At 39.9% G+C, this 18,230-nt stretch overlaps 3 protein-coding genes across 13 annotated transcripts; 2 read left to right on the top strand and 1 right to left on the bottom strand.

The window, feature by feature from the left end:
• Positions 1 to 14: 14 nt before the first annotated feature.
• LOC121880636 (zinc finger C2HC domain-containing protein 1C-like) lies at positions 15 to 7,059 on the top strand. Of its 3 annotated transcripts, XR_006091609.1 has the most exons (4): positions 15 to 103; positions 1,188 to 2,511; positions 3,173 to 3,329; positions 6,974 to 7,059. XR_006091609.1 is itself a non-coding variant. In XM_042388005.1 (3 exons), the coding sequence occupies exons 2-3, from the start codon at positions 1,246 to 1,248 to the stop codon at positions 3,275 to 3,277; spliced, it is 1,371 nt and encodes a 456-aa protein (XP_042243939.1). In that variant the 5' UTR covers positions 15 to 103; positions 1,188 to 1,245; the 3' UTR covers positions 3,278 to 3,739. The 3 variants fall into 3 exon arrangements, 2 of the variants coding, with proteins under 2 accessions (XP_042243939.1, XP_042243940.1); XM_042388005.1 differs by lacking the exon at positions 6,974 to 7,059 and having other exon boundaries at positions 3,173 to 3,739; XM_042388006.1 differs by lacking the exon at positions 6,974 to 7,059 and having other exon boundaries at positions 20 to 103; positions 1,166 to 2,511; positions 3,173 to 3,739.
• On the bottom strand, positions 3,587 to 11,494 carry LOC121880635 (serine/threonine-protein kinase Nek9). 2 transcript variants are annotated; one of them, XM_042388004.1, is made up of 23 exons: positions 11,073 to 11,494; positions 10,007 to 10,184; positions 9,851 to 9,906; positions 9,692 to 9,762; positions 9,476 to 9,581; positions 9,106 to 9,237; positions 8,899 to 9,009; positions 8,702 to 8,766; positions 8,519 to 8,569; positions 8,221 to 8,413; positions 7,984 to 8,128; positions 7,692 to 7,892; positions 7,489 to 7,535; positions 7,186 to 7,347; positions 6,977 to 7,085; positions 6,721 to 6,882; positions 6,452 to 6,619; positions 6,311 to 6,364; positions 5,997 to 6,184; positions 5,697 to 5,858; positions 5,485 to 5,589; positions 5,336 to 5,389; positions 3,587 to 5,243 (listed from the first exon to the last, which is right to left on the bottom strand). In XM_042388004.1, exons 1-23 carry the CDS (start codon positions 11,256 to 11,258, stop codon positions 5,052 to 5,054), a joined length of 2,898 nt encoding a protein of 965 aa, XP_042243938.1. In that variant the 5' UTR covers positions 11,259 to 11,494; the 3' UTR covers positions 3,587 to 5,051. The 2 variants fall into 2 exon arrangements, with proteins under 2 accessions (XP_042243938.1, XP_042243936.1); XM_042388002.1 differs by having other exon boundaries at positions 6,305 to 6,364; positions 11,073 to 11,493.
• LOC121880637 (C-type lectin domain family 4 member M-like) lies at positions 9,712 to 17,724 on the top strand. Of its 8 annotated transcripts, XM_042388007.1 has the most exons (7): positions 9,712 to 9,781; positions 9,899 to 9,994; positions 13,684 to 14,051; positions 14,272 to 14,535; positions 14,641 to 14,804; positions 16,783 to 16,922; positions 17,381 to 17,724. In XM_042388007.1, the coding sequence occupies exons 3-7, from the start codon at positions 13,778 to 13,780 to the stop codon at positions 17,529 to 17,531; spliced, it is 993 nt and encodes a 330-aa protein (XP_042243941.1). In that variant the 5' UTR covers positions 9,712 to 9,781; positions 9,899 to 9,994; positions 13,684 to 13,777; the 3' UTR covers positions 17,532 to 17,724. The 8 variants fall into 8 exon arrangements, with proteins under 8 accessions (XP_042243941.1, XP_042243942.1, XP_042243943.1 ...); XM_042388008.1 differs by lacking the exons at positions 9,712 to 9,781; positions 9,899 to 9,994 and adding an exon at positions 11,860 to 12,689; XM_042388009.1 differs by lacking the exons at positions 9,712 to 9,781; positions 9,899 to 9,994 and having other exon boundaries at positions 11,860 to 13,831; positions 13,932 to 14,051.
• Positions 17,725 to 18,230: the final 506 nt, after the last annotated feature.

Here is an 18,230-nt window from a genome sequence, read left to right as displayed (position 1 = left end):
AACTCACCTTTACCTTTAACTCAGACAAAATTCAACAAGACAGTAGGAGTTTGAATTTCTACACGTTAATTTTCAGGAATATTTGTCAGTCACGGGGCTACTGGTAAGTGAAAGGAACTTGCTACTTCTTTGACATTGACTTCTATCATTTGGCTAGCCAAATGTTCAAAAAACAGAAAAAGCATGTTTTGCAGCTGTTTTGTTGGAGTATGAGTTTATATTACAGAGATTTCTAACTCACTGCCTATTTGTTTGTTTTGCAGGCAGGCAGAAATAGTAATAAGCGGTCTACCATTTCATGTCACTATACCATGTTCAGAGGTCAATAAGAAAAACAATGCTTCAGTTAAAATGATCAAAATTCCATCTTCCCTCATCTTCTTCAGTTCATAAATTAGCTTCAAAATGACATCTACAGGCATTATGCCACTTTGCAGGTGGATTGTGGTATTTTTGGAGCAAAAAGGATATGACAAAATAATTTCCACTCAACGTCTACTTACTCATTGTTCAGAGCACTTTTTTGGACTTCTTGTCCGTTTTGGTTTTAAAGGTGACCTTGAGCATTCATTATTCACTTCAAAACAGCAGATGACTAAACTAATCTATTTGTTCTGGAGCTTTTGACTACATCATATGGTCTTCATCAATAAACTTTACCGCCAGCATGGATGATGGAGTCCTAAAAGTGCTGAGAATAGTTAAAAGTGTAAACATCTACAGTTGTATGACAACTGAGCAAACTACATATACTGATGAAGACTGTGTAATTTGGTCAAAAGCTCCAGAAGAAGTGAGGAAGAGTGGAGTAATCTAGAGTGGAGATTTTTTTTTTTGTCAACTGCTATTTCCAAGCTCAAGAATCATTGTGTCATGTTCAACCTAAGGACTTGTGCACTGAAATCTGTATTTATATTGCAGGGCTTCATAGTTTTTTATCTTAGTGGCATATTTGTTCTGACTTAAATTCTTTCCTATATTTAGACTTGAGACTAAATACATGGACTTGGAATTGCTTCAGTAACTTGAGACTGACTTGGGACTCAAGCAAAGTTGATTTATTTTATTTTTACAGCTTTTATTTAAAAGAAATAGTCATACACTGCCGGTATCTTGAAAAATTCATTCTTTATTCTCTTTTTTAATATCACTTTTGAATTTCCAGCTGTTTTTTTTCTTGATTAAAGAAATTGCAGGGGAAAACAGTTGCTGGTGTGAACGACTCAGGAGTCTCATGGAAAAGTCATGAACACACGCACGAGAGGAAGGCGCAGTCCTCAAGAGCAGTGCAACGTCGCAGGACAAAGACGTTGCAATGTCCACACTCAAGCACAACATGGTGTTGTACCTGGTGGGAGAGCTGCTGGAGAAGACCGGCCATTTCCAAACAAGCCTGTTCACCACAGAAGAACTCTCAACCCCAAGATGCATGACTCACTTGAGCTACATGATTTTGAAAAAATCACGATTTCAGGACAACCAAGAGGCCCTTTGTCGTCTCAAGAACATCATTCGAATGGCATCAGAGAGACCACTGGGTCCCATCAGCCAAGAAAAGACTCACCCAGAGTGCCCAACAGAGAGCTGCAGATGTCCAGAGCAATTCATGCAAAAGAGCTCATACTACAGGAGAAGCTGTGGAGGGCTGAGGATAAAATAAGACAAATGATCCAGAGTGATAGTGGTGGTGCTGCTGCTGCTGCAAGTGATGACCAAAAGAGTGAGGAGGAGAGGCATGACAGAGGACAAGTAAAGAGCGGAAAGTCTCTGACGAAAACCAGGCTGAGAGAACCAGCGGGAGGCAGAGAAATGTTGAAACATGAAAGAAGACCAGAGGATGTTAAACAACTGAGAAAGACGCAAAATCAGACAAACAAGGAAAGCATAAGGAAGACACATGAAGAACAGGGGGCCAGATGGGGAGGCAGGGAAACAGAAGTTGTTCAGTTTGAAAGAAAAGGAAATAAAGGGCCTCATGAAAGCACCACTCATGTGCACAAAGTGAGCGGAGAGCTGAACAGAAGAAAAGGAGAGGTAGTGAAAGCAGAACAAAATAAGACTTCTACCAACTGTGACATTTGGACAAGAGAACAAAACTATAAAGACAGAAAGATGGTATATGGTTCACATGATGATGATGATGACGGGGAACTGGACAGGCACCACAAGAGTCAACAGAAACATGTTCATAGACTGGAGGCGACGGGAAACCACAGAGGTGCTGGAAGTAAAATATCCGAGGAATCATCCCTCCCACCAGTTTCTAGTCCTTCTCATTCCAACAGAGCGCAGCAGGGGGAGCTCAGGCTCACAGATAGCACAGACGCCGGCCTTCAGCTTCTCCCTTGCAGAATCTGCAACAGAAAGTTTTCACATGAAAGATTAGAGAAGCACGTCCAAGTCTGTCAAAAGGTGAAACAATCTCACCGTCAAGTCTTCAACTCCTACATTAATAGAACCAAGGGATCGGCCATAGAGGAGTTCTGGAAAACCCACAGCAAGACTCCAGAGGTAGGCCAGTGTTTTATTTCTCTTAAAGGGCTACTCCGCCAATTGTACACATGGAGGTTTATTTTAAAGGTACTCTGTGGAGTTTTTAGCCACTAGAGGCTCTCTGGAGAAATGTTTATTAGAATGGTCCCCAATTTGTTTGTATATTGTGCACGTGAACACGATGCACATGCAAAACACAGTCCACTGATCAACAATTGGTTGTGGTAATCCTTTAATGTGCCAAGAAATGTAGCAATGCACCAATAAAGGCAGGAAAAAGACTGCCAGCAAGTAAACATGGATGTAAACAATGTTGAATTCTTCCAAATATTGGCTCTCCAAACTTTTTATGAGGAAAGCAACGTATTCACAACATGCCTCAAGGATTCACACAATGCAGAAACACCGAATGTCTGAATGTGAAGACTCCACAGGGTACCTTTCAGTTTACTTGTCATTTGGGAGACCACTCAGCCTGTAAAAACAGTTGAATAGTGTCTTCTGTTGATCTCAAGAAGCTGTCAAATCTGATATTTAACCCTGATGACTTTGTAGTGACAGATACTAATATCAACCATGTTACCTTGGCTTTTAGTCCCCCAACTTTATTGGAATTTAATTGCTTACATTAAATGAGTAATTACTGTATTTGATAAGTATCTGATATCTTTTGATTCAGGATTTAAAGAAAAAGAACCAAAGACAGACCCACAAGGTGAACATGAGGACTTTGCATCAAGGTCGACCCCCAGCTGGCACTTCACAGTCTAAGTGGTCCAAGTAAGCCGAGCCAGACGCTTTTACCCTGAACCAGCCGAACCACAACAAATCCTCAGGTGTCAGCACATCAAGTCACCCATCACCATGTCGTTATTGTCAACACTGTGTCTGAATTTATTGATTTAATCACTAATTAGAATTCTGTGTCAGAGCTGCTGTCTATATTGTCTGAGTATATTCCCTATTAATTAAACCAAATTGTCCATGTTAGTTTTGGCTCTTTACAATGATAGCATAGTAATATCAACAAATAGAAATAGCTACAGTATATTGAAGCTTGCACTGTGGGAAATATTAACTATACACACACATATAACAAAAGACAGCTGTTAGTTTTATTGATGGCTTTTACACAAAGCATAAAGCAACAGTGTGACTGTAGAGTGTCAATACAACTGTTAGATTTCCAGAGACTGTTGAACAAATAAAACATATTTTAAATGCTGTCACTGTATTTAAAAAATCACCTAAAGGCACAGCATTGTCATATTTGCAATTTTGGTTTCAATAGCTTGCTAAGGCACTGTGACTGTATTTAGCATGGAAATACTAGTTATATTGTTGACACAAGACAGTTCATTGACCACAAATGAACAGCTTGTAAGCTAATTATAGGTTAAGGGTTTTACATATATATTTTTGTCAGAACACACATACAATAAACAAAACCAACAGACCTCAAACAAAAACACAATTAGATATTTTCTTTCACAAATGATGCAAAAGATGGCAAAACAAACATTTCAGATAGTACCAAAGACAGATAAAATGGCTAAAAAAAATGCAGTTAGAAAACAATAACATTATAGCTGCATCAGCTATATCAAAAATGCTTTAAAGACCACGTTTTCCACATTCTAAGACAGTTCAAGTGTTCATACATGTCACAATGAAGACAGACCTACATGTGCTGCACCAACAAGAATTCAAGAGTCGAAGAAGACAATAAGTAAAAGCAACCTACCTGTTCTTAAAAAATAAATCAGTAGTTTCCTGTTTCACACATATGCTCTTTACTGTATATGACAATAATACATGCAAATTTAAAAACTATATATTTGCATGAGATAATTAGAATATGATAAGTATGAAAAAAAGGTTTTAAAGGCTATATTGTATTTGGCACTTTAACCATATAGGAATAGATGAAATGACAATAATTCTAATGAAGTGATACACAACAAAGGTATGTTTTCACATTGAAAGATGGCACTTAAATGAGTCAGGATCAATCTGGACAATATGACTGTCTATCCTCTCAGAACTCAACAGAAACCTGAACTTCGGACGCATTACTGTAGCAAACGGTCTCCTATTTTGCATATTCTGGTCTTACCTGTTTTATGATAAATACTAGTCTCTGAGGCACTTAAGGACTAAAGCCCCAATGCTGACATCACTAAAAGTCAACAATAACACCACCAAAACTTGGACTTGATATTCACATTGCAGAGTAACACTATGATCAGATTGTCTCTCGCAGGTGGCAAGGTCCGATTGCTTCATGTTGAATCCAGCCAACATTTCAGTCTGTGGAGAAACTAGCTAGATCACTGCACCCGGGTGAACACAAGTGTGCATGTGAGAGTGTGCAAGGTATTATACAGTATTGCATATGCAATAAGAAAATTCATGCAACTTAGCGCTCTGTTAAACATGTATAACGTAACACACTGTGAGTGGGCATGAGGCTGCACTCTCTACTGCAATCGAGCTCGTTGAATTCAGTATGTGCTAAGAGTTTTGACATTTCTCCCATAACCTGGATATCTGCAGGTTCACACACTGGCTCCAGCAGATCTTCCCCCGTGGTTTGTGAATCCGCCTCCTCTTCCTCCTCCTCCTCCTCCTCCATCCCCGGACATACGATCAGAGCGGTGGTTTCCATTATTTTCACACCCTGCTTCCCGTAGCGTTGAACGATTAATTGCCGCCCAGAGCTTCTCATTCTCCTTCTGCTGCTCACTGACCTAGAGATGGAAGGAAAATATGCCGTTACTCACGAGCATGGATCAAAATCTGTTCTGTGGCGGGTGGGATGCTCTTGGGATACATGTCTCACCTGCTTCTCGAGCATCTGGATCCTCCTCTCTTGCTGAGCTACTGTCTCTCGCAGCTGTAAAATAAACAGTTTGTTTACATACAGTAGAAACAGGAAGTCGGGTGCTCATTAGCTCATAATTTACAATGTTGAGTGTGCAGATTTGATACCTGTGCAACCTCGCCACTTGCTCTGCAGCATGCACCTGATTCTCCTTTTTTGCAAGAGTCAGCCTCATCCAGCCCATTTACTTTATCACAACTCATTCTTTTAGTCTGTGAAGATAATGGGAGACAAAGTTGAGCAGTAATGTAAAACATGTATGAAAACATAATCCTTTATCATCAAGATCAGTGCAAAACAACTTCTATGCTGGCATTACCGATAGGCCTTTCTTACTGCTGACTGCTGCCGCCGCCGCCGCCGTTAACTCTTTCATCTCCTCATAAGGTAGAGTGACGCTCTTAGAGAAAGAGGAGAGCTGGTCAGGAGTGAATGGCTGGGAGCCGTCTGGCATCGGGATGAACTCTGCATCCTCAAGTTCCTGTTGGATGAGAATGAGTAAGAAATTTATCAGACTACATCGTCTGATACCCATTTGAGTTTGATGGTGTAGCTCCGCTCCAAAAACATGATTCAGACTAATGTCTCCGTACTCTTTCATGCTTTCATTGCAACAAACCTTTCTAAGCCAAAAAGGGCAGGAACTGTCTCCAGTCTGGCTTGCCATTGACATCATTGGAGTCTCCATGAGGCATCCCTCAGGATCAGCCTCCCCTGTAACCCCGAGACCCCTGTCACGACACTCCGTCTCTGAACCAGGCTCTATTTCCAGATCCACTGTGGATGTGGATCCGTCCTGTCCCAGCCCTGGATAGACACACGCACGCACACGCACACACACACACACACACACATAAGATGCAGACTTATTTATCAATCAAAGAAATTAATCAATACACAAACCGGTAAGCAAAGAAAAGTATTTACCACTACCAATTGACAGTCCACTGCTGTTGGAGCGAATAGTCTTAGAGTTGAGCACTTTCTCTGCAGATAAGAAAACACAAGGTATTAATCAGACAGCTGTTTTTTAGTGGAATTACGCAGCACAAGTGTCTGGTTGAGATGACTAACCCATTATAATAATAGTGTGCCATCCACGGCAAGAGAGGTCTGGCACATGGTGAAGGGAACCAAAGATAGGCCTTGGCATGGCAGGGCAAACCTCTGAACCAAATCCCTTATCAGCAGGCATTCCAAGTCGCCCATTTCCTGCGTTTCCCCATGCAAAGATCTGATTGTCTGAAAGAAAAATAATGAATAAAACAGCCACAAATCTTATCATGAAATCAGAAAAAAATACATATCATTGCCACAGACCACAGGACTGCGTGTGTTCTTACCTTCAGTGGCTGCAATGGTGAAGCCATCTCCACAAGACACTTTGTTCACTGTCTTTCCCCCAAAGGGCCCAACAAGGACTTGGACACCCTGGTGTTTCTTAAAGTCTTTAACACCCAGCTGTCCGTACTTGTTGCACCCAAAGGTGATCAGACGACCGCGTTCTGTAAAGCAAGAAATAACATGACAAAACGATTCATTGAAATAATGACAATTTTCATGAGCAAGAAAAATGAAAACCGGCTCTTTTTGCAGTACCATCGATGGCAGCGGTGTGGGTCTTCCCTGGAGCTATGACCTGGATCTTGAACCGCGACAGCTGCTTTACCAGGGTCAGTGTGGTGATGTACGGGATCCCCTGGTAACCCTGGTGTGATGTACCGGGAAGAATAAAAGCTTATAAACATAGCTGCGTCACTTAAAGTCTCTATTATTATTATTATATCCCTTTAATTACAACCCAGTACCTCTCCAGGGTGGTTTTTGAGACCAGAGATCCCCTGGTTCAGGCCTAGCTTGTTAAATTCATTGTTTCCACAAGCTAGAACTTTGCCAGTTTCTGTCAAAAAGAAGGTTCCATCGCTGCTACATGACACAGTGGAGATGGTGGCGCCTTTGGGGAGCTCCACCTGGGAAAACCATAACACAGCTACATGTATAAATATTTTATCATCAGGACTGCATAAAAACATGATCTTATTCGCTCTTGTAAGGATTTTACCTCTTGACAGACAGTCAAAGATATGCCAGCACAGGGAACAAAGTCTTACTTGCATCGGAGAAGAGAAGTCATCCTCACATTCCAGGCCAAGACGCCCTACAGCAGGAAAAAAAAGAAAAAAGAGATACATTAAAGATAAAAAGTTGATACTAAAAAGGGCCACTGTCTCCACCTGCTGGCAATATTTATAACAGCAAAAACAACCTAGCAGACACAGTTCAAAACACCAGTAAATACAGCAAACCTATGTACCATACTCTCCGCAGCCCCAGGAGTAGATTTCCCCACTATGAGTCAGGACCACCACGTGGTTGTCTCCACACGACACCTGACGGACATGCCGCTCCTCAAAAAACTCCAGTAGCACTGGCTCCAAAATCTCCATGCCCAGCTCGCCCTCCACTCCGATGCAGCCATAATAGTCTGACCCAAACATGTACATCTGGTCCTCATCTGCAAAGGCAGCAGTGGAAAAAGTTTGTTAGAAAAGGTGTGGCTTTACAGACAAATATTTGTGTTTTCGCCTGTTGCTTCATTCGCTCACCAGTGACACAGGCTGTGAAGTCAGCCCCGCATGCCACCTGTCGAATAGCCTTCCCCTGGAGCTTATCCACCTTCTTTGGCTGCCTGTACGAGGCCTGGTCTCCGTGCCCCAGCTGGCCCACCATCTTTGCCCCAGCTTGGATATTCTGACCAGAAAGTTGAGAAAGTTGCTTGTAGTGAAAGCACAAGAACAACTGGATCCAGTACATCTATCCCAGAGTGATGGGTTAATACTCACAGCCCAGGTATACAGCTCTTTTTCCACTGTCACCACTGCAAAATGACTCTCCCCCGCACACACATGTTGGGCACTGCTGCCCCCTTTGAACGAGTCCAGTTTCTGGGGGGTGAACTTCCCTCCGCCCCAGAAGTACACCTCCCTCGAGCGTGTGGTCACCACAGCAACAGGGGTCTCAGTCGCTGTACTCAGTCTATGGCACAGGCAGGACAACAGTCATCAGTTATATACTACAAAGTTATACTTGATGAATGAAAAACAGGCTTGAGTGGAGAACATAGAACAAATGTTGACTTACTTTGGTTTCTTCATTGCTGAATTCAGCAGTGCAACTTGCTCTTCAAACTCCCTACCAGAGAATGAAGTTGTCAAAGGATTGTTGTGGGTGTTTTGATTGTATCTTTATTATATAAAACAGAAACTAAAAGATTTTCTGATCCAAGAATTTTTTTAAAAATACAGTTTTTCTCAACCAACTTACTGTCGGCAGCAGGCGATGACTGGCTGGTCCAGAATCTGCTCAGCTGTGGGCCTCTTTGCAGGATCCTGCGAAACAAAAGGATGACAAGAACTTTGATGTGATATCCACGACTGAGGTAAGCAGAATTATCTCCGACATCAAACCATTTGTTTCACAACAATCTGAAACAAGACTCTTGTCTGATTATTCTCACTCACTTGATTGAGGCACTCATACACCAGCTTGATCAACGCAGATGAATAAACATCCGAGTTCACTTCCATAGTCCAGTTGCCCTGGACTATTTTCACACAGAGGTTCAGAGGGTTCTGTACGGACACAAACAGCAGAATCAATTCATTCTTGGGGGGGAATCTGATTAAGGCAAATAATTCAAACTATTTCTAGCAAATTAATAAACCTACCGTTGCATCAAATGTTCTTGTAAGAGTTAAAACTTCAAAAATTACACAACCCATGGCCCAGATGTCTGATTTGAAGTTGTATTTTGCTCCCTGGCACAATTCAGGTGACATGTAATATGGAGTTCCCACACACTGGATTTACCAAGGAAGAAAAAGTGCAAAAGGGAAATAAGTGAAACGTTAGTTACAAATTGTTATGAGGATCAGTGAAGAAACTATATATTCTCTGGATATATGTTGACTGTGCCTCTAAATAACATAGCAATATCAAAAAAAGCATACACAAACCAAATATCTACACTATAAACTCTTTAACAGCTGTGTAATATTCAATCATTTGTTGTTGCAGGGGGGGATATTCCCAACTCACAGTCTCTGCCATTGAAAACTCAGAGTCTAGTTTCTTTGCAAGGCCATAGTCACCCAGCTTGATGAGGTCAGTCTTGGTCAGGAAAATATTCAGAGTTTTGATATCTCTGCAAGAAAAACAGAATGCCAACATTACCAAAAACTGTTGTCATTTCATATCCTTCAGTTATATCATCGATACCTGCCAGATACCTTCAATAAAGGCTGAATGTTTTACCTGTGTAAGATCCCAGCCTTGTGAATGTGAGCCACTGCTGAGGCAATCTGGTACAGGTACCATATGACCACCTGAAGAAACATGTTAAAGGTGAACATATAAAAGAATACAATAATCTGTTTTGTATAAAATGCTTGGCCTGCAATGTTCCACTCATACCTCCTCACTGAAAAGTTTCCCCTTCTGTTGGTTGATTTTATCATACAGATTCCCTCCTGCGATGACAAAGACATTTACTGCTCTGTCACAGATGAACAGCATTTAAACTAATCCTCAAAATCTTCACACTGGACACGTTGTACAGTATGTTCTTACCATTGCAATATTCCAGCTCAATGAGTAGAGTGTTTTTATCCATGAAGTGATTGAAGTAGGCTATGATGTTGTTGTGCTCCAGAATGGAGAGGATGCTTATTTCGTTCATGACATCTCTGCGCTCCCTTTCTGACAGCGAGTTCAGGTCCACCTCCTTCCATACCACTAGAGAGTTGTCCTAGGGAGACCAGAGGGGACGTCTCGTTAACACAAAGAGAGAAAGCAAGCAATTAACAGTTTATTGTTTAGCGCTACAACTAATGTTTATTTTCATGATCACTTCATCAGATGATCATTTTCTTGATTAATCTTTTCCCTAAAAATGTTAGAAAATAGAAAAAAAAATCTGTTTGATTCGTTTATTCAACCAACAGCACAAATGTCAAAGGTATTCGACTTACTATCATATACAGCAAAGAAAAGAACCTCACAATTGAGAAGCAGAAACCATCAAATTGTTTGAGAAATTACTGAAATTATTGATTAATGATCAAAATAGTTTCCAATTAATTTTCTGTCCATTGACTGATCCATTTATTGAGCAATTGTTGCAGCTCAACTACTGTTATAAATACCTTCTTATAGGTTAAACAGAACCTTCTTAGATTATTCAAAATGCATTTTTTTGGAGGGAGGTGTAGCATGAAATCTGCTAACCCCCATATGATACAGGATAAAGAAGTAAGGCATGGGGGTTGAGGGTCATTTATCTTGTTGTAGCTCAAGAATTTCTCACCCAGGTAAGGAAACAGAGGTACACAGTGTGCAATTCATTTAGCCAGACACATCAAACATAATAATACAATAACAATACATTTAGAAAACAAAGTGTAACACTTTCTAGCCATTTCTGATATATCTAATTAGTGTTTTTGGTATGTTGTTATTGAAGAAAAAGTTTTAGGAACCTTGTAAAGTTGCTTAAGACATGCTTCCCTTGCTCTCTTACAGTGATGGTGTCTTCACATACTTGATTGCTGCATGGTATTAAGTGTAATCCGTGGATTTCAACCGTAGAGGAGCTTCAGCTCTTCTGAAAAACAGCTGGGACTGAAAGCCAACTTACCTCTGTTCTTCTGTACAGAGTTGCTTCACCAAACGCCCCCCTCCCGAGGATCCGGATAGGAATGTAATGCAGCTTCTCCTCTTCGCCATTAAACGTGCTCGACGCTGATCGCTCACTAACCACAGACCCGCTGCCCAGATCTGAACTCAGCGAGTCCAAATGTCTTTCATAGTCCTCCAGTGACATTTCTGTTTAGGGACTTGTTAGCCAGTGGCAGTGATGGAAATAACCCGAACAGGCCTTACGACAACTCTTAATGAAAGACTCGTAACGTTACAAACCCGCACACACGTCTAACATGTCACCAGTGTCAGCAAAGCAAAACACCTGGTGACGTAAGAGTGCCGCGAGATGCCTTAAATCCACTTCAAATATACTATGTCACAAAAATACAACGTAGCAAAATGCGTGCAACTACAGTAGTTGCAGCACTGTCAAGCAATACGCAACAAAACTGAGGATGACTTTATGAACTTTCAAAATAGAAGGCGCGTATTCAAGCATGGTGTGGTGTATTTTACGATGAAAGTCAGCAGAATGCGTTTCCGGTAAGCCATTTTTTTCCCTAGGATGTTAAGGTCATGACCCACCTTCCTCTGCCTCTGATTGGCTAGTACTGGTTGTCTTCGTTGGTTGGGTTGGTTACAGTCAATGGTTTTTGTTTTTTTATTGAACAATTTCAAATGACAAACTCAAGAAGGGTACAAGAGCCTGCATACACACAATAAATACATCAAATATACATATATATGTACACATACATACTGTATACTCTTAGTTATAAGTAGTGTCTATATACATATTCACATATGAATTTTATAACATAATCAATAGAAAGAAAAAGAAAAAAAAAATTTTAAACACATGACAAATGTAAACTATAGGTATTTGAGCAACAAGGACTATAACTCAAAATGCAAGAGGGACTTAGACATGACTTCATATAATTCATTAACAGACTGATTATTCTTGGATAATATCTTTTATGGATGATAAATAGTTGGTTAGGTTGCGTTATTTTTTTCCCCAACCCGCATTCTGCGAAGACCCACCCTACTCTGCCTCTGATTGGCTGACCCTGATATTCTTACCCTAACTCCAACTAACTCTAACCAATCTAACCAACGAAGGCAAGGAGTATTAGCCAATCAGAGGCAGAGTAGAGCGGGACTTCGCGGAATACAGGTGGGTTAGATTTAGGCATGAGAAGTGAGATTGGTTAGGATAAGAATAGCACGGTAAGCCAATCAGAAGCAGAGGAGGGCGGGTCCTGACTTCGCCATCCTAGGAAAAAATAACTTCCGGTTATTTAACTAGTGCTAACGCTGTGATTAGCTTGACCTGGCTAATAGTGAAGTCATCGAGATTGAAGTACAGTCGTATTCTTAACTGCCCCCCCCCCCCCCCGTTTTCAACGTTTGTTTGAAAAATGTCTGGACTTGTCTCGATTTATGAGGCAACAGCACACCGAGGACTCGTCCATCCTTCCCTCGCGCTCAAACACGGAAACTGTCACATTACAGCGCCCCCTTCGATCAGAGTTCAACTATATTTTATTAATGTTGCTCTACTGAAGTTTAAATAGGTTAATGTTGGATATCACGAGTTCGAGTAAAGGTGCAATTTAATTGTGACACATATAAAAAGGGCTGTCAACGTTTATTTTTAAGTTTAGTCTACAATTTTAATTTCATACAAACATTTTCAAGGCAAATGCCATGACACATAACTTAGTTCACAGTAGACATAGGAGGGTGCCATATGGGTAAAATCCTCTATTACTGTATCATTTTATGTTTTGATATATATCATACGTTTTCTTTAAAATCAAGTGAAAAACCTTTGATGGATGTTCTGCTTTAGGCTAATCCAGCAAATTAAAAAAGCTGACAAATCAAGATATATGAATGATACAATGCAATGATATCACAATTAGATAAAAATAGTATAAAAACACAATGTTGTTATAAAGCTGTTCTGCTCATAAATTTACAACATTGCCAACAAAGTTCAACTATCAGATATATCACAAGGATACTTACCGCGGTACGAATAGAATTTGATTTTAGACAAATGATATTACATTTTATTTTATTTTATCAAATGTGTACTCTCTCACTGTATATATTGTCATATCACCCAACTATAGCTTGAAGAACACATATAGCATATTTGTGGGTACTGGGGGGGTTGCATAAGCAATTTCACTATCTATACTTGACAACATTAGTGATTTTAAAAAATGTTTTTATTTGTGACCTCTGGTCGCCCATTCAAAATCTCCCACAATCCACTGGTGGGCCACAACTCAGACTCCGTGATGTGCAGTACAATACATCACAGACCACCCATCTGATAAACGCCACACTAGAACTCACTAGAGAAAGTTTTGTGAATCAGTTAATGTCAAGTGTAAAGTTAATTAAATGAACTTTGAATGAATCAATAGGAATTTCCATGAGAACTTAAAGTAAGAGAGTGATAAAAAAAAAAAAAAAGACTTTCAGGAGACATTTTCACATATATAGAGGGTGGTGGGAATACAAGCTCTCTCTCTCTCTCACTCTCTCACACACATACACACACACACATGGTTTTGTAATATTGACAGAGCAGCCACCTCACATAGATAAGCAGTGGCATGCTGGAGGGAGATTTCTGAGTAAAAGCCAGAGGACAAGAGGGATATCCAGACATGACTTCAAATGATGACTGCAGCCAAGATGGAAAATCATTACACCATAACACAGGAAACAAAGGTGGGCTTGCATTATTTTAACTGCCCTCAAAATGCTTTTGCCAAACCTTCTGTGTCAGTTGTCCACTTTGAGCTCACATCAAAGTTGTCTGTTTGTTCAGGATCTATGAGCACGGTCAGAGTTGGGTCCAGAAGTCTTCCCATGTATCCACTGTTGATCATGTGTTTAGGACTACTAAACATTATTCTGCTGTTAGCTGCAGTTGTTATTGGGATTTACTGTGAGTACAACTGGTCAAAGGAAGGTGTTGAATCTCTGCTTCACTTGTTGTTTGGAATACACTGTACTAAATAATTCACTGACAACATATAACAAGCTCAAATAATTCTTACATAACGGGAATTGGTAAAAAAAAAAAAAAATCCATAAAAATACCAACGTGTTTTCTGAATATCACCTATGAGAGCGATTTGGTGGCTTCTTATCTCTGCTAATTGCAGGTGGCAAAGTCCCTGAGGAATACGCTCCCCACCAGATAAAAGCACAAGAGCTCTTCATAGAGGTGAAGCATCTTCAGGCAATGCAGAGTGAAGTCATCAAAGCTGAAGAAGAGACACATAAAGCGTTAAAGAAAGAGCTCAGCAACTTCCAGGCACTTCAACTGCAGTTAGATCGGAACAAGACCCTCAGCGACGGCTTTCAGAGTCAGATTGAGGCACTGCAAGTGGAGAAAGCAATACTGCAGTCCAGTACCTCTGATATTTGTGAGAAGCTATTGCATTCATTTTTCTTTGCAAACTATTCAACGTCAAAACCAAAAAAAGAGTTTCTTATTGTCATTAAGTTAACTTACTTTCTTTTTTTGACAGTGGCCAGTTGTGGTCGATGCCTCCCAGGATGGTTTTTATTGAACACATCATGCTACTTCCATTCTAAATCAGAATCCAGTCTTTTAAAAAACTGGCCAGACAGCAGAGCGGACTGTATCCACCGTGGGGCCGACCTGGTTGTGATTGATAACTTGGAGGAGCAGGTCAGTCAGAGTTATTCTTGATGTTTTGATGTACAGAAGTTAATAAAAACTGCTGCTTTCGAAAATCAATATTAGCCTGATATCATCTTGACACAGGCAACAGAACTCAAGTGACATACAGCCAGCAGCTGATACTTTAATTACTTTAATTGCATTTGTTTCTTTTGCCTTTTTTGCTTCTTTGTTTTTGTATTTTGATTTATGTCAGGTGGCTGCTGTAGCATTTTAAATAAAGTATATCTATCTAGCATAACACAGCAGAATCTCCAACCAAACTGTCAGCTTTCTAGTTGCATTGTGGGTAATGTAGGTGCCAGGTTTTGACGAGGAAGAATGCATGGAATAAAAAACACAATATCTGGTTCGGCTGCATCCATTTTGATTCTTTTTTTTTAACCTGTCCATTGTGACTCAGACAAGGAGTGTAAAGCTAAATTTATATTTCTCCTTACACATTTAATCAAGCTTTTTTTTTCCAGAGCTCTCAGCTATATCTCACTGACTAATAACTCAGTTAAGACTAGAGTAAAGGCCCTTTTCCCAGTAGATGTTTTGACTTGTCATAGCAGTAAAAGCACAGATATATTGTACATTTAACACTGATGGCTCGTTTCCATTGAAGAGTCATAATAGGTCACCAGTGAGCCAGTGCTGTTGTCACACACACGTACATAAGCACACATATATGTACATACACATATAATATACTCATATAGATATTTATTAATATATTATAGGTAGGATAGGTAGGTTTATGCTCTTTCATCTATTACTATTGCTTTTACTATTTTAAATATTTCTTCTTTTTTCCCCCTTACTGCACTGTCGAGGAGCTGAAACCTAAGATTTTTACTCTCTTATACTCGTGTGATGAGAACTGGAACTGGCCCCCTTAAACAGATGTAGTGGTTTTTTATGTGATTAACATTGTACATGCGTAAAATACATGTAATCCTAACAAAATTCGTTAATATATGTATGTCTTTGTATCAGGTGGAGAGGTAATGTGGGTGTATGAAGTCTCTGTCTCGTACAGAAAGGGCATGAGCAGGTCATGAAGATTTATAGGCAACGTGGACTGTGTTGTAGATGTTTGGCCAAAATTGTAAGCATGAGTGGACACAGGTACCAGCCAGAGCCTGATGGTGGCAGGGGTGAAGCCCACCAGAAGATATAATAAAGTGCTGGCATAAACATAATGTCATAAACATGTCATAAAGAAGATAAGGGACTTGCCTACTTGCCCACAGGAACATGTTGGGGAGCAGGGTGAAGTAAGGTGAAGTAAGGTGACAAGGAGATGAAAAAAAGGTGACGTAACTTGCCTTAATGTTAAAAAGCTGTTTTGTGTGTGTTAGGTAATTTTTCATTATAAACCAATATGTAAGTGTAATCAATAAAGGCACATAAGCCTCTTTTATTTTTTGAATGTGAAAAGCAAATTGATAAATAATGGTGGAAGAAAAAGGTGATGTTGAACAAATGCCAGGGACTGTCCACTGAGATCATTGTTGGCAATATATTAAATTTGGTGGCACATTGGGAGGCACTCTCCAGGGTATATAAGATGATGGTTTCCTATTCAGTTTTTAGGGTTTTGCTTCATGAACCAAGCCTCTGTTTACTGTATTAGGCTATTTGCACAGTAAATCTAATATTGTACTGAACTCTGAACCGACTGAGTGTTTTTCTTCAACTTTGAAGTACTGTCTTTTATTTTTGAGTTGTTTGACTAATTTTGAGACTAAAAGATGTTGTGTAGCTGAAGATCTATAAAGTTTTTTCAGTTACCACACAGACTGCAGTCTTAACACCCATGCTTTTCCCGATATGTGCAAATATCTGCTATGAAAAGGCCTAAAAGCTTTAGATAATGTTAGGATGGTATATGATAGGCAGGCTTGTGTTGCGAGTTAATACTGTAAAGTTATATCTTTAAGGACCAAACTGTGCTGTTGTTTCCCATCTGTTTATTTAGGTCAATCTTTCTGAGTTCCTACCAAAACTGGATTCAAGACCATCGTGGAGAAGGCAAGGGGGAGTCTGGATTGGCCTTACAGACATTCAGACAGAGGGCACTTGGGTATGGGTAAATAATGTAACGCAGCTGGATAGAAGGTGAGACCTTTTAAGATTTACTATGCTGTGTTAAAGGAATAATTTGATATTTTGGGAAATATTGTTCCCTTTCTTGATGAGCGTTAGATGAGAAGATTAATACCACTCTTGGCAAGAAAGCTAGATTGATGTAAACTTCATAACTAAGGATGATAATAAACCTTACAAACAATTATCTGAATACTGCAGACGTAATATTAGGTAAACCACACATTGCATATTTCTGTACTTTTTCTAAGTAAAATTGGAAAGAGGTTATCAAGTGTATGTGATTAAATCAGTTTTGTTGTATCAAAGTGGACAAATCAGATGTTCAAATGGTGGTATGTTAATCAAATCTGCCTGCAACATCAATCTGTTGACAGATTAAAATCCTTTCATCTGATACAGTGATCAGTGTAATAGTGTAACTGTGTAACAGTAATCACAAAAAAAGTATAACTTGTGCCTTACTTTAGATACTGGAGACAAAGGGAGCATGATAACTATGGAACATTGGATGAGGACTGTGCAGCACTCGTGAACACGGATAGCCCTCAGGAAATGTGGTATGATGCAAGCTGCAAAGAGAACAAGGAATGGTTATGTGAAATGGTACCCAACAACTAGTTGTGGAGTCCATGGCAATCCATATCCAGGCTGGATTTTAATCTCCTCAAAGAAGTTCCCTACATAATGTCCAACAAGGTCAGGACCATCATATGAGAAGAGAAGACTAACTCAGTTATCTACTGTATCATATCAAGATTTATTGTTTGTATATTTATATGCACATGAATAAATACACGGAATATATAAACAACTTCAGTGCAGTTGTGCTTCAGTTGCTAACCATCTCCTGGCTGTAGCTCCATATTTCACAGATAGATGTGAGAGTGGCATTGATCTGCCCATCTACTCTTGGCAAAAATGTGTAACTAGTCCTTTAACAAACATGTTCTGCAGACGGCCTCAGCTACAGGTTACAACAGAACATACTGACCATGGAAAGTCTGCTTTTAGATATGCTGCATGGAATAGTTTACAACAGCTCCTGTAGCCCAGCGCTATCCCTGAAAAGTTTTAGAGATCTCATTAAGGGCGTTATCAAGTAAAAGCTATTTTACTGATAACATCAGTTACATTTTGTTATATGTGACCCCTGCAATCTCCCACAACTCACTGGGTTACAACTGAGACTGTAAAGTATGTCACATCACTGACCATCTATTTGTTTAGAGCTTTTCCCCATATGAACCCACCAGAGCAAACTTTGTGAATCATGTTCATTGTTCCATTTGTCTGTAAGTGTAAAGTTAATTAAATGAT

This window comes from Thunnus maccoyii, chromosome 16, assembly GCF_910596095.1.
Source record: "Thunnus maccoyii chromosome 16, fThuMac1.1, whole genome shotgun sequence".
NCBI lineage: Eukaryota > Metazoa > Chordata > Actinopteri > Scombriformes > Scombridae > Thunnus > Thunnus maccoyii.
This window is presented reverse-complemented; position numbering and strand designations above follow the sequence as displayed.